Source organism: Bombyx mandarina, chromosome 13 (genome assembly GCF_030267445.1).
Source record: "Bombyx mandarina strain Sakado chromosome 13, ASM3026744v2".
Lineage (NCBI taxonomy): Eukaryota > Metazoa > Arthropoda > Insecta > Lepidoptera > Bombycidae > Bombyx > Bombyx mandarina.
In genome coordinates this window covers 14,972,871-14,985,830 of record NC_143220.1, presented here as the reverse complement: position 1 = coordinate 14,985,830, position 12,960 = coordinate 14,972,871, and the positions used below count along the sequence as shown (strand labels likewise).

Sequence of the window (12,960 nt, the reverse complement as noted above, 5' to 3'; positions counted from 1 at the left end):
ACCAGGTGGGCTGTGAGCTCGGCCACCCAGCTAAGCAATGAAAAAAATGTTGATAACCGTGAAATGCTTAAAACAATTCGTCATATTTACTTACCAAAGCTTCAGTTTTCTTGCGTAAATTAGATCTAGACAAAGTTAAAGCTAGTTCTGATTGCAGTCTGTTCGTGATAGGTATATCATTCCCATCGCTTAAAATTCCATCTGGCATATCAGCACCTAAAAAGTCTAATTTCGTTGGTTCTCGTCTACTATTGCCGTTGTTTGAATATTCGCAAATAGTTACTGACACGGGTCTTGCATTTTTCTTCATGGTCGTAGTTCCATTTGGTGCTTTTACGAAATAATTTGATGGCGGCTTTGGTGCGACATTAACGGGATTCTTAAGTTTATAAGATTCGAGTGATTCTAGTTCAGCTTTTTCGTCTTTGACAGTTTTTAGTTGTACGTGTGCCTTGTCGACGTAGTCTGGTGTCGGAGTTCGAGTTAGAGTACCGTTTTTTCTACAATTTGAAGTTTTAAGGTCTAAAACTGTCTTTAATATGTTATCAGCTTTCGCCAAATGGTTTCCGTTTTGTAGACCGTTTGTTATTGGCATCTGAAAACAATTGTAAACCATAATATTATTAAGAACATGTAACATGTTTACAAGTAAATTCTTTATGATTAATTTCTGGAAATTAATATAAACTGATAACGTTGAAATTATTTTATTAAAAAAGAGCTTTTCAAACTTCCATGTGAGCTTCTTAACATTAACCCGCATCGTTTCAGTAAGCAAATTCTAATAAAATACTTTAAGACTTTCTGTTTTCAGAGAACAACTAGCCTAAGGAATGCCTACTAAAATAATTTCTTAAAACAGTTGCTCTGAGAAAAGTTAAGGCGTTTAAATTAATATTATTTACCGGTGGTGGAGGCGGTGGATCCTCTGTAGTTTCGCGTTTGGGTATTGGAGGATCATTTGTAGCCTCGAACGGAAGGTGATCGGTTTTCTTGAGCGGCAAAGCAGGTTGTCTGTCCTAAAATAAAAATGAATATCGTTTAGAATTATTAATATCGATTTTAATTAGCCAAGGCTTCTTATATTTTTATCGCACGGGAAGACGAAGTCATGGTTCACCTCTAAGTGGTGGCCGGAGCTCATAGATATCACAATATACTGTTGCCCACTTGTACGCCAGTTCTCACCGGTAGGTAACTCGATCCTGCCTATTTTTACCGCGAAGCAGACACACATTCCTATTTCAAAATTGAGACGGTAGTTGGTTTAATATTTTAATATAGAGAGTTCGACCTCAAGTATCAAGGTGGTGTCATTTGTGTTGTGATCAATGCATTCGCGTGGTTATGTGTTCAAGTAGCTGTTTTGCACCATGAGGGTCGTGAACTCCTTTCACATACTTATCCAATTAAAAAAAAATTACGATGACAGTACGCATGAATGATCTGCGACAGAAATAACTAAGGACGCGCGGTCTTAACAAAATGCGGGAAACTAAGAGAGGAGCTAGGAAAATATGAAAAAATTGTATATTATTAAGTATAAGCTAGGTAGTGCGATGACCTCCGAATGGTGGCCGGCAAGAGGTGGATGAGGAGAGCCGAAGATCGGGCTTTTTTATTGCTTAGATGGGTGGACGAGCTCACAACCCATCTGGTGTTAAGTGGTTACTGTAGCCCATAGACATCTACAACGTAAATGCGCCACCCACCTTGAGATATAAGTTCTAAGGTCTCAGTATAGTTACAACGACTGCCCCACCCTTCAAACCGAAACGCATTACTGCTTCACGGCAGAAATAGGCGGGGTGGGATAGGGTGAAGTGTCTGTACCAGACAACCATAACTAATTTAAAGTGTACGAATAAAATCTTTGTAAGCTAGGGTGTACCTAAATGTAGATAATTATCTCAGAAAAGTAGCGAGCAAAAGCAGAATGCTAGAAATGACAGACGCTGCTATGTAGTTAGCTCTAAGCGTGTAACATAATCTCAAGGCTAAAATTCCATGGAAATAAGTATGTATGTTTGTACCAGTATGTAATTAGTTACGTAATCTAGTCGACTGGGTATTTTAATCTCACGATTTAACACGCCAATTTCTTATTTTAATACAAAAAACTGAAAAACGCGTACGTATGTACGTATGTACTTAAATACATATTAATAGAATTTCCGAAGAAACTTATAGCTATGGTCTATTAATATAATAGGTCTTATAACGTATAATAAAATTAAATCATTAAATTAACTTTCAACATTATGACTTGCAAGTAAGTTCGAAAGCGTCAACAATTGATATTTTAAATTACGCTGTCATTGACATTGAACTTTGAACATGTTCAATTCATGAAGTTGACCCGTGGAAAATATGAATTATTTAATGTATAAAACTTATACATTGTATAAAATTACACACATATACTATAATGTATAAAACTTATACATTAAATAATGTTTTTTTCTCCGAAATCGATGCATTCCTATTGGCTTTATGCGATTGACTGGAAACTTGTTACAGTATATTATTGCTGATGTTTCAGGATACTTAGTGCACATTTTTTAACGTTCTCGATAGTGTACACGTTATCAAATTTGTATGCAGTTGGAACAGTGCTCCTAGGGGCAAACTTAGGCAAACGTTTCAGAGATAACCTTTAAGCTGTCGAGAACGTTAAAAATTTTCGAATTAAGCACACAGGGAAGTTTTTTGGCACAGTAAACATGCAATTGAGTTCTGAGTGAACCATCTCTCGTTGAAAAACAGAGGATCGCCATCTAACAGGGATTAGGAAACCTCGTGATCTTATTAGAAAAAATATGTTAAGTCGAGTTTTAAGGCAAAGTTAGACTGCATTCTATAAAGGTTGCATGTTGCGTGAACGTGATTTGCAATCGAAGTAAATTGTCCCTTCATAATAAAGTGACATCTTACAAAGCTTGCATACGTCTGGTCACGACCTATGTAAGTGTAGTGTTCGCACGCGGCTCGCACTAACTTGAAACCCCTTCAAATCATACTATCCCGTTTTTGGACGATAGCCGTCGGAGCGCCGTGGTACGTGAGAAATTTGGACCTCCATGAGGACATGGACCTAGAGTCCATCAGTAAGTATTTGCAGTCGACATCAATGCGCCATTTCGCGAAAGCGGCACAACACGAGAAACCCTCTCATCGTGGCGGCCGGAAACTACATTCCCAATCCTGCGGACCGAATGGTAAACAATCGACGTGGCCCTAAACACATCATTTCGGATCCTCCCGATCCACTGATGGTGCTTTTAGGTGCCTCAAGCACCAGTCATCGTTCTCGTCGAACCCGTCGCTTGCGCTACTAAGGGAGCGAGTAAATTAACCTATAGACACAGCCCACTTAGTTTCTCGCCGGATCTTCTCAGTGGGTCGCGTTTCCGATCCGATGGTAGATTCTGCGAAACACTGCTCTTGCTAGGGTTAGTGTTTAGCAACGTCGTCAGGTTTGAGCCCCGTAACCTCACCTACTTCTTAGGTTACGCTGACATAGTCTCTCAAGGCTATCAGCTTAGGTAGGGGAAAAAAACCATAAACCCGAATGAGAGCTGGCAACTTTGATTATAAACACGACGTGTATATAATCAAAGGCTGGCAACAGATATTTCGCATCTAGAATTCGAAATAATACTTGTACAAATGATACGATATAAAGCAAACAGCGATAGGAGGCGAAGTAAAATTGCGAAAAGTAATGTAACTTGAAATGAAATAGATAATTTATCAGTAATATGGCACGCTAGTTGTACCAACAAATCGTGCAAGTGACAAACAGGCCGATTGATAAAAAAGTACCTATGTTATAATTTTGAATTAAGTTTTTGTAAGGGGAATGTTGGGTTTAATTTTTTTTTTATAGCTTAGTTGGGTGGACGAGCTCACAGCCCACCTGATGTTAAGTGGTTGCTAGAGCCCATGGACATCTACAATGTAAATGCGCCACCCACCTTGAGATATAAGTTCTAAGATCTCAGTATAGTTACAACGGCTGCCCCACCCTTCAAACCGAAACGCATTAGTGCTTCACGGCAGAAATAGGCAGGGCGGTGGTAACTACCCGCGCGGACTCAAGCGGTCCTACCACCAGTAAATAATTTAAGCAAGTTAATTACACCATTAAGATATATAATGACCATTAATTTATTACACATCATTTACGTCTCTGAGTACACACTGAATACTGCACGAAAGGTAAGTTACAGCAAATATTTGGTGTAATTGTAAAGACGAATAGCGGTCATGATGCATCGAAAACATGTTTTAGCTTGACGCAGTTTAAGTTATGACATCATCTAATAACACTCAGGTAACTATAGTTAAAGCAACATATATTTTTTGTTGATGAATGGAAAAACTAATTTATCAATTTTACAGTTTTTTTCCACAGTACTTACTTACAGATGATGTAGAAGTTTAGTAAAAAAAGTTAAAAAAATTTTTATAGCTTAGATGGGTGGATGAGCTCACAGCCCACCTGGTGTTAAGTGGTTACTAGAGCCCATAGACATTTACAACGTAAATGCGCCACCCACCTTGAGATATAAGCTCTAAGCTCTCAAGTAATAAAAACAATAATAATTTTTAAAACCGTAAAGAGTACTTTTAATTAATAGCTGCGATTCGCGAAAATCAAAGCTACAACAATAATTTGTTTAAGGCATTTTCATTATTCATCGTTCTTAATCGTGATATATCTACCTACTATATTTTTATCAATCACAAATATGTTCTTGTATCAATAGATAAACTTCACAATCAAAACCGGCATGACTAAAATGTATATTTGCAATAACATTCGATTTCATGGATAAAATGAACGATAGGTATATAACATTATTTAAAGATTACGCTGCATTATTTAATATTATTGTTAAAAACTGAAGTACCTATACAATGTTGTTTAAATAATACGTGGTTTCCTTCGCTCCACAAAATAAAATTTGCACTTGGCATCGTCGTACACTTACTTCGTAACACTGGATGATGACCAAAGGTTTCGATTTGTTAATTCTCTTCATTTTTAACGTGGCTTATAAACACACGAGGAAAACGTTTGAAATTATCATAAAGGTTAATCGCGAAAACACATATGGCTTTCGTGAAGGTAATTTTTTTGCTCGCGTATTTTTATATCTTCAGAAACAATACACTTAACAATTGTTTGTGTTACGAACTTTGTAAATTTGACTTATGTTAAAGAGTCCGCCAAGGTTAGCAATTATTGTATCGGTGCGTGAAAAATCGCATTCGTAAATCAGCCTTGTTGGCGTGAAGGCGCGGTACGCAATACGATCGACGGAGCACAACGCTTGTGAACGACTGAATTGAGTCTGTGGACTATTTGTTGTCCAGCGGCGGTCGGCACTGATTTTTCGCTGTCGTTATCAGTGCACAAAGCAAAATTACAGCGCCTTTCCAGTCTATCGGCCGTGTCTACAGTCTGAATGCAATAAAAGCGAAATCAACCGTCGCCTCGCCGACATGCCCGATGATGATATTAAATCGTTTTTTTTTTATATTTATTAATTGCGCTTGCAATGAAACGAAATAGCTTATGAAAATGTTAAGAAATTTTTATCTATTTAAATATTAGTGGCGAAACTCAAATAGGGATTTGTTTCAGTCCTGTTAGACCTTAAAGTATTGCTAGGTAAGAATATTTATATTTTTATATCGAACTCTCATATGAATTTCTACAAATAAAAATTAAGTTATATTAAATAATACCAATTTATTATACACTATATAGCTTATGATGATTAAACATTGTCGGGAGATTTACCTCCAGTAAATTTATTTTATGAAACACTAAAACAATACAAGGTAAAATCTCACCACAAGATTTTATATGACTTTATATAACTATTGCAATGTTCGAAACTGAAACAGCATGTAAAAAATCTCCGTAGATAGAAAGGCAGCGGTTTTAATTCAGCTTTGTAAAATAAGACATAAACCAGCGTGCATAGAAAGGTAGCAAGTTAAATAAAAGCTTTTAAAAATATGGAGACTCCCTTTAACTGTTAAGTGCTTGAAACTTTTTAATCTCATAAAACATAAAGCACAAAAATATCAGTGATCATTACTTTGAACATAATACGTTACGTAGCTTTTAGATTAATTTCTCAAAGTTGAAAACAAAATCTCGAGTCCCGAAACAAGCTTAATTAGTAGATAGTAGAAAAAGTAGCATCCTTTCCTTTCCGCAACAAAAAACCGGGACACTGGAATGGCGCCCAGACAAAAACTGATAAGAGATACTATCGAGGTCAACTATAATGAAAATTGAATATTTTATGAATACGTATGGGAATCACCTAATGACACGATTACGTTCCCAACATATCCATAATAGTTTTGACAAAAACTTGTCATACTCTCCGGTGAATCCCTCATTACTTGGTTGATTTTTACGTCAACGTTTGAAAGAAGCTGTGTTTTTAGGCTTAAGTAAAATTTATATTAACTAATAAAAAATTAACTAGTTCATTATACCAAAGTTTTCAAAGGAAGTGATGGAGTGAATGTTCGTAGATTCAAAGATAGTACATACTTTAGATTCCCCATGATATGCTTGCATATGGTTCCAATCGTGAAACACACCATAGCGCATGACAAACATGCAATACAATTGGTCACTGATCCACAACACACTCTAGAGCTATACACAATAATTCCCTATTTATGTGTTTTAACTTTTTATTTATCACATGCCCAATGCCCTTTCCTGCATAAAAATAACTGCACAATTTGAATTGATGTAAAATGCAGTCCACATAACTGCGTCGAATATACGCAGTACCGAGCATTAATTTTATTTGAAGTTAAAACTACATCTCTTTAGAGTTCCGCTACCGAAATTTGAAATATCTTCAAAAATAATGAAGTGCTACCGATTACTATCAATCTAGAAGGGACTCTCTTCAACAATTACGTACAGAACATATCTTCATAATCTTCCCCTCCTGGCTGAGCCTTTGCTCGCCCACCTGTCCTGGTGAAACTGGAAAGGCCTACGGGCCACCAGTAATCATTAAAAAAAAATATCCTCATAATTTCATAAATTTTAAACGCACAAACTTTGGGAATGGAATTTGGGAATGTGTGTTATTTAAGTGTTTTATTCAGCACACCTATTCAGTGCAGTAATTTAATTGTACTTTCAATGAAATAAAATAAAATTATAATATTATTACCCCATTACATAAGTACCTACATTACTCTAAGAAAATGAAGTTAAATATATAAAGGATACTACTATCAATAACATTTAGGTACTGATATTATTTTCAATTATGTGAAGTAAATTTATTGATTAAACAAATTTTTAAGTACCTAATTTCAAACCACTACATAGTTTGTATTCGTACGGTCGTGGCAGGGATGCGTATGATGTTTAGTGGGTGGGCCCTAAAATCCTTGGGCCCGCGATCTGCTCTCAACACCTGCAGATCGTTGAGTCTCACATACCCCGCGCGCCCCCTAGGCGCGGGGACCTCGTAGGAGGTTCGGCCCCCGGCCCAGAAAAAAAAAAAAAAAAAAAAAAGGGATGCGTATGACAATGTACTCGATATTGTTGGTATCGCATTGGCAACTTCAAAGAAATTTGCTAGAAAAATAGGGTTCGGAGAATACGCCACATATACAAGCATATTTCATCGCAACAAGCAACGGTCCAATAAGCTATTTCATTTTATGTAAGCAGGTAGTAACGATTCGTGTCGAACTCGTGGTTAATTATTTCGTAAGTAATTGCTTTCAATTGTTCAATTTTATGTAACAACTGCAAAGTGAAACTTAGCACATGTCCGCATAATAGTGCACGTAAAGGTTTTGGCGAAGTACAAATTATTTAATTGACTAAAAGACGTAACAAAATTCATGTTCTTTCTGCATTACCCACTGTAATCCTTTATTATTTCTTTTTGGTAATTCAAACTACATACTTTTATAGTTTAATCTCGTGTTTTACGCCGGAAATAATACATAAAATGAGCATAAAAACACGAGATTAAATCGTAAAACTACACTCGCAAAAACGGAAGAAAGCACAGTTTCTTCTTGTTTGTGTTTTTTAATTTTTTTTATCTTACAGGTGAACGAATTCACAGCACACTTACTGTCAAGTCCTTACCGGAGCCCATGACTACGTGAATGCCGCCACTCATCTTGAGACATGATTTCAAAGTTTCAATTTCATAATATTATTATTACGGCTGTCCCACCCACGGGATAGAATTAACTATTCCATAGTCTCACCCTTCAAACCGAAACGTATTACTGTTTCGCGGCGGATACCTGTAGGCTTGGTGCTTGGTACACTGGTACCTGTGTAGCTACATAAGACGCCCTATCACAAGTCAACTGTTAATGAATTTTCTTATTCCTTAAGAAATTAGGTTCTGAGTTATACTTCCGTTTACATTTTAATTGTTTATCTGCTGCGTAGCCGTTATTATTATAAATGTCAAGGAAAAAGAGACGGTGAGTTAGGTAGTTATTTTAAGATCCATCAGCCTTCGACATGCAGGAGCAGATGAAGAGGGGCCGTTAGTGGCATTCTGAGCCAAAATTGGGAGTCCTAACGAGCTTGTGTAGCCTCAAAACATGTAAGGTCGCATTTAAATATGAAATATAGACGAATATAGTAGCTTCTAGAGTTATGATCAAAACAAGATTAGGAACACTGACACGAAATAGATTGGATCTTACTTCTCAGGAATCAACCCGAAAGAAAATTACTGAATTTTATAGATAATTAGAGATAGACTGGAAAATACTTAGGATGCTTTAATTATAGCTGCTGTAGTCTCACTTCCAACGGAGCTACGAGGATGAGGATTTAAAGAGGCAGCGAAATTTGTATTGAAACGTCATTGAGGCTGCTAGTAAGACATAACAAACAAGATAATGTACATTTAATAAAATATTGCCTGCTTTACGCTTTTATCTTTTGATGACCTTATCGTTGATAACAAAGGCGCTTAAATGATTGACAGTAGATAGCACTTTGCACAACTAAGATATAGATACTTAAGTACTGACCTGCTGTTAATACTTCGATACGATACATTTCAGTATTTTTGAAATTTAGTTTAAGAGAAAACTAGGTATTTTGTTCCATTAATTAAAAGTTGAAAATTTAATTAATAAGTCAACGAAGCTTTTACAATATCACTATAAAGAATGTTGCATGGTTGCGGTGAAATCCGGTATGAAAGGCGTAGGACCTATCCGCTTTAACTAGTTCTAAGCATACTCATAAAAATAACTTTTTAGTTTTGACATATTAATTTAACCAGATGATGACCGAGCTTTGCTCGGTTTTTTTTTTTGATAACGTCATCTTGTTGTGTCTTTAAAGCGGTTAGTTGCCCTCAATTAAGAAAAATAGTATTATTATTCGCCAATAGATGTCGGGAAGAGTTGATTATTGAAAACACGAATAAAACAACATTTTCTGAAAATAAATCGTAGCTAGATCGATTTATCGCCCCCCAAAGTCCCCTGTATACTAAATTTTATGAAAATCGTTGGAGCCGTTTCCGAGATTCAGATTATATATATACAAGAATTGCTCGTTTAAAGGTATAAGATCAGTATTTGAGACAAATATTATCATTTATATTATTTCAAATATACAGAAGCGCTCATTGATTAGATTTAATTTAAAGTTACAACAAACGAACCTTTTTGCCTTCCTTATTTTTCTCTGGCTTAGCAGACGAAAATAAGTTCCTACTGTCAACTGATTTTCAGTCTAGCGAAATCATAACTTAAATACCGCAAATTCTTTAGACATGAGATCCAAATAACGACTGCCCTTTTTGTGGCTGATAGCACGTTCCGGTCTGAAGAGCTAGATGACTGTTACTCGAATGTAACTATGACCCACTTCTCAAGATGCATTTCATAGCTCACATTGCGGTATTGATGATTTCCGGTAACCGCTTAACATCCAGTGGGCCATAGGCACGCCTCCCAACGCAGTTTTAATGAATGCAAAAACTTAAAAAAAAATACATATTATATGCAGCTCACTTGCTAACAGTGTGGTTAGTGTGTACACAGTGAGTACCTACATACCTCGCGATATAAAACCAAAGAATTGAATTTATTTTAAAAGAGATTGAAAAGAGAATATAATATGCAAACCGGCCCTCGAAATGGATGATTAGTTACCGAACAAGCTCACAAATCGAAATCAAGTTTTATTTAATAAGTAGACCTTAAATTGCAATTTTAAGTCCGCGCGGAAGCTATCATACGTTTATGTATTTGCTTTGCTTTCGTCATCAGAGAATTATGTTATAGATTCATAAATTATTTGTTAATTACTTTAATTTTACTTTTTGTTATGATGTTAGTATAGTAGATACTATGAATGAATAATGATGGAACCATTTCAAAACTATTTTACGAGACTGTTTGACTTACCATTGGATCGCTATTGTCTATGTTATGCGTTGCTGTTTCTTTATCAGTAATATCCAGATTAGCAAACATTTTCCTGTGCACTTTTTTAAATTCGTCCATGAGAGCGTCGTGTTGTTTTTTCTTGTCATTGTCAACAGTTTTTGTTACTATTTTTTTAGGCACAACAGGAGGGGGAACGTTTTCAGTGTTCGTAGATTTTTTCATCTGTAACAAGTAATTTTCTTATATTATTATTGAATTAATATAAATTTATGATTAAAATATAAACATTATTACTAGGGTTTACTTATACATTAATAACATTATAGTATATATTACAGTAGGTAAACTAGTTAGATCTATGAAACCGTTCCCAAACATGAAGATGTCGAAGCAAGCCAAAACTGGTAAATACAATGGTAGTGCATATTGTATGCTTCCATGGGTAGGTACTATCATAATGCCTTTTTTCCATATTTTTTAAGGATTCCTACTTTCCGGTTTGTACGGTGAGACAGCCATCTCATCTCAATTATATTGTTTAACAAAATATAATTGAGATTTTGATCTCATATATTATCTCGATGTGGGTAGTGCCATTCAGGTTGTCATATCTGGGATTTGGTAACCACGGGTGGATGGTAAGCTCGGTCATCCGTCTACGAAAATATAAAAAAAAACCGAGAAAAATATGGTAAAAAATTATGTTTGATTTCAAAAAATCTTCGCCATTAATTGCCTTCTCTTTCCATTATCAGTGCGCAAAATACGAGTATTATCAAATATGCTCTAGCATGTCAATGTAATTTTGTTCTATATTTCTATATCACAGTTATGCCTTGGAGAATGGTGATAATATAAAAATCCCCACATTGGTTCTTGAGTCCATACAAATGTAATTTATACAGAATAAATCCGAGAAATCCGCAAAATTATAATTTGCGTAATTACTGGTGGTAGGACCTGTTGTGAGTCCGCGCGGGTAGGTACCATCGCCCTGCCTATTTCTGCCGTGAAGCAGTAATGCGTTTCGGTTTGAAGGGTGGGGCAGCCGTTCTAACTATACTTGAGATTTTAGAACTTATATCTCAAGGTGGGTGGCGCATTTACGTCTTATATGTCTATGGGCTCCAGTAACCGCTTAAAACCGGGTGGGCTGTGAGCTCGTCCACCCATCTAAGCAATAAATAAAAAATAAAAAAAACGTTATTATTTTCTAACCTGTTTTCTTCTTAGTATTTCTTCTGCAATAGCATTTGATAAAGATACCGTGCTTGAAACACTGGTACTATCCGAACTAGCCTCCATCATAGGTGGAGGAATAAAGTTATTACAAGCCGGCTTCCCACATGTTGTAGTATTGGTGTGGTGTAGCTCAACTACGATTGTCTTCTTGTCGTTCCCTCTGCCTCCATTATTCAACGAAAAAGTACTTTTCCTTGGAGACTGATTACTATCGTAACTACATTGTATAGTTGCACCGTCTTCCGTTAAATTAATTATTGTTTTATTCGATGGATTCGTTACAAATTCTTTAACACTTTTGTTATTATTATTATTCCTAGTTTTTGCTTTATTTTCAAACGTATGTGGATTGTTTGGTATGCTTGGACAATCGTAATCGGGTTCTATATCGGAGGGAGCATCAAAGTTATGAATATCCTTGTGCTTCCAATCGAAATCTAAGCTGTCCCAAGTGCGTCTTTTCAGTCTATTCATGGTCAGCCTGAAAATATACTGTCGTAAAATATATTATAAACGTGGATAAGTAATTAATAACAGTGACTCGGCAATTACTAAATGAATTTTGAAGTTATTAATCACATACATTTTTTTAAAACTTAATCTAGTACTATTAGGCGGTTCAAAAGATTCGTAGGCTTCTTCCGTTATTTTTCGATGTACAGTAAAAGCTCTTTATTCGCGGGGTATATGTTGCGTAAGTATACCTCGAAGATGGAATGGTAATTTTAATTAAATTATTATTTAAAAATATTCTTTACGCGGTGAGTTATAAGGTTCACACAGTTTTTGTTTGTATACATTCTCAAAAATGCTGACCCCGGCAAAGGATATTCGGTTCGAAACCTACATATTGGAATACTATACATACCCGATCCTGTAGACCGAATGGTAAACAGTCGACGTCGCCCAAAGCAAGTCATTACGAATCCTCCCGATCCACTAACGGTGCTTTGAGGCACCACAAGCAAAGGTCACCGTCCTCGCCGAACCCGTCGCTTGCGACGAAGGGCTCGATGAGTGAATTAACCCACTCCGGTTTGAGCACACATATAGGTAGGAAAAAAAAGGAATCCTTTTTATCAATGTGTATATACCGATGAACAGATTAAATCCGCGAATAAAGAATTTTTTTGCCGCGAAATATTCGTCGCATTTTGTTAATCGTGGTTAAAGAGTCGCATTTTGTTAATTCGCGAATAGTGAAAACGCGATTGTAGGAAACGCGAATAAGGAGCTTTTATTGTAATAGCCATCGAAACCAATATATTT

At 36.1% G+C, this 12,960-nt stretch overlaps 1 protein-coding gene across 4 annotated transcripts in view; it reads right to left on the bottom strand.

Annotated features, from left to right (window-relative positions):
- LOC114248500 (uncharacterized) overlaps positions 1 to 12,960 on the bottom strand; it is a 32,519-nt gene that overhangs the window by 1,156 nt on the left and 18,403 nt on the right. For all 4 annotated transcript variants that reach the window (XM_028181751.2, XM_028181754.2, XM_028181753.2 and 1 more), the window contains 4 exons: positions 11,668 to 12,172; positions 10,468 to 10,671; positions 906 to 1,019; positions 95 to 595 (listed from right to left, as the gene is read on the bottom strand). In XM_028181751.2, the coding sequence (XP_028037552.2) occupies positions 95 to 595; positions 906 to 1,019; positions 10,468 to 10,671; positions 11,668 to 12,172 (1,324 nt within the window). The remainder of the gene's footprint in view (positions 1 to 94; positions 596 to 905; positions 1,020 to 10,467; positions 10,672 to 11,667; positions 12,173 to 12,960) is intronic.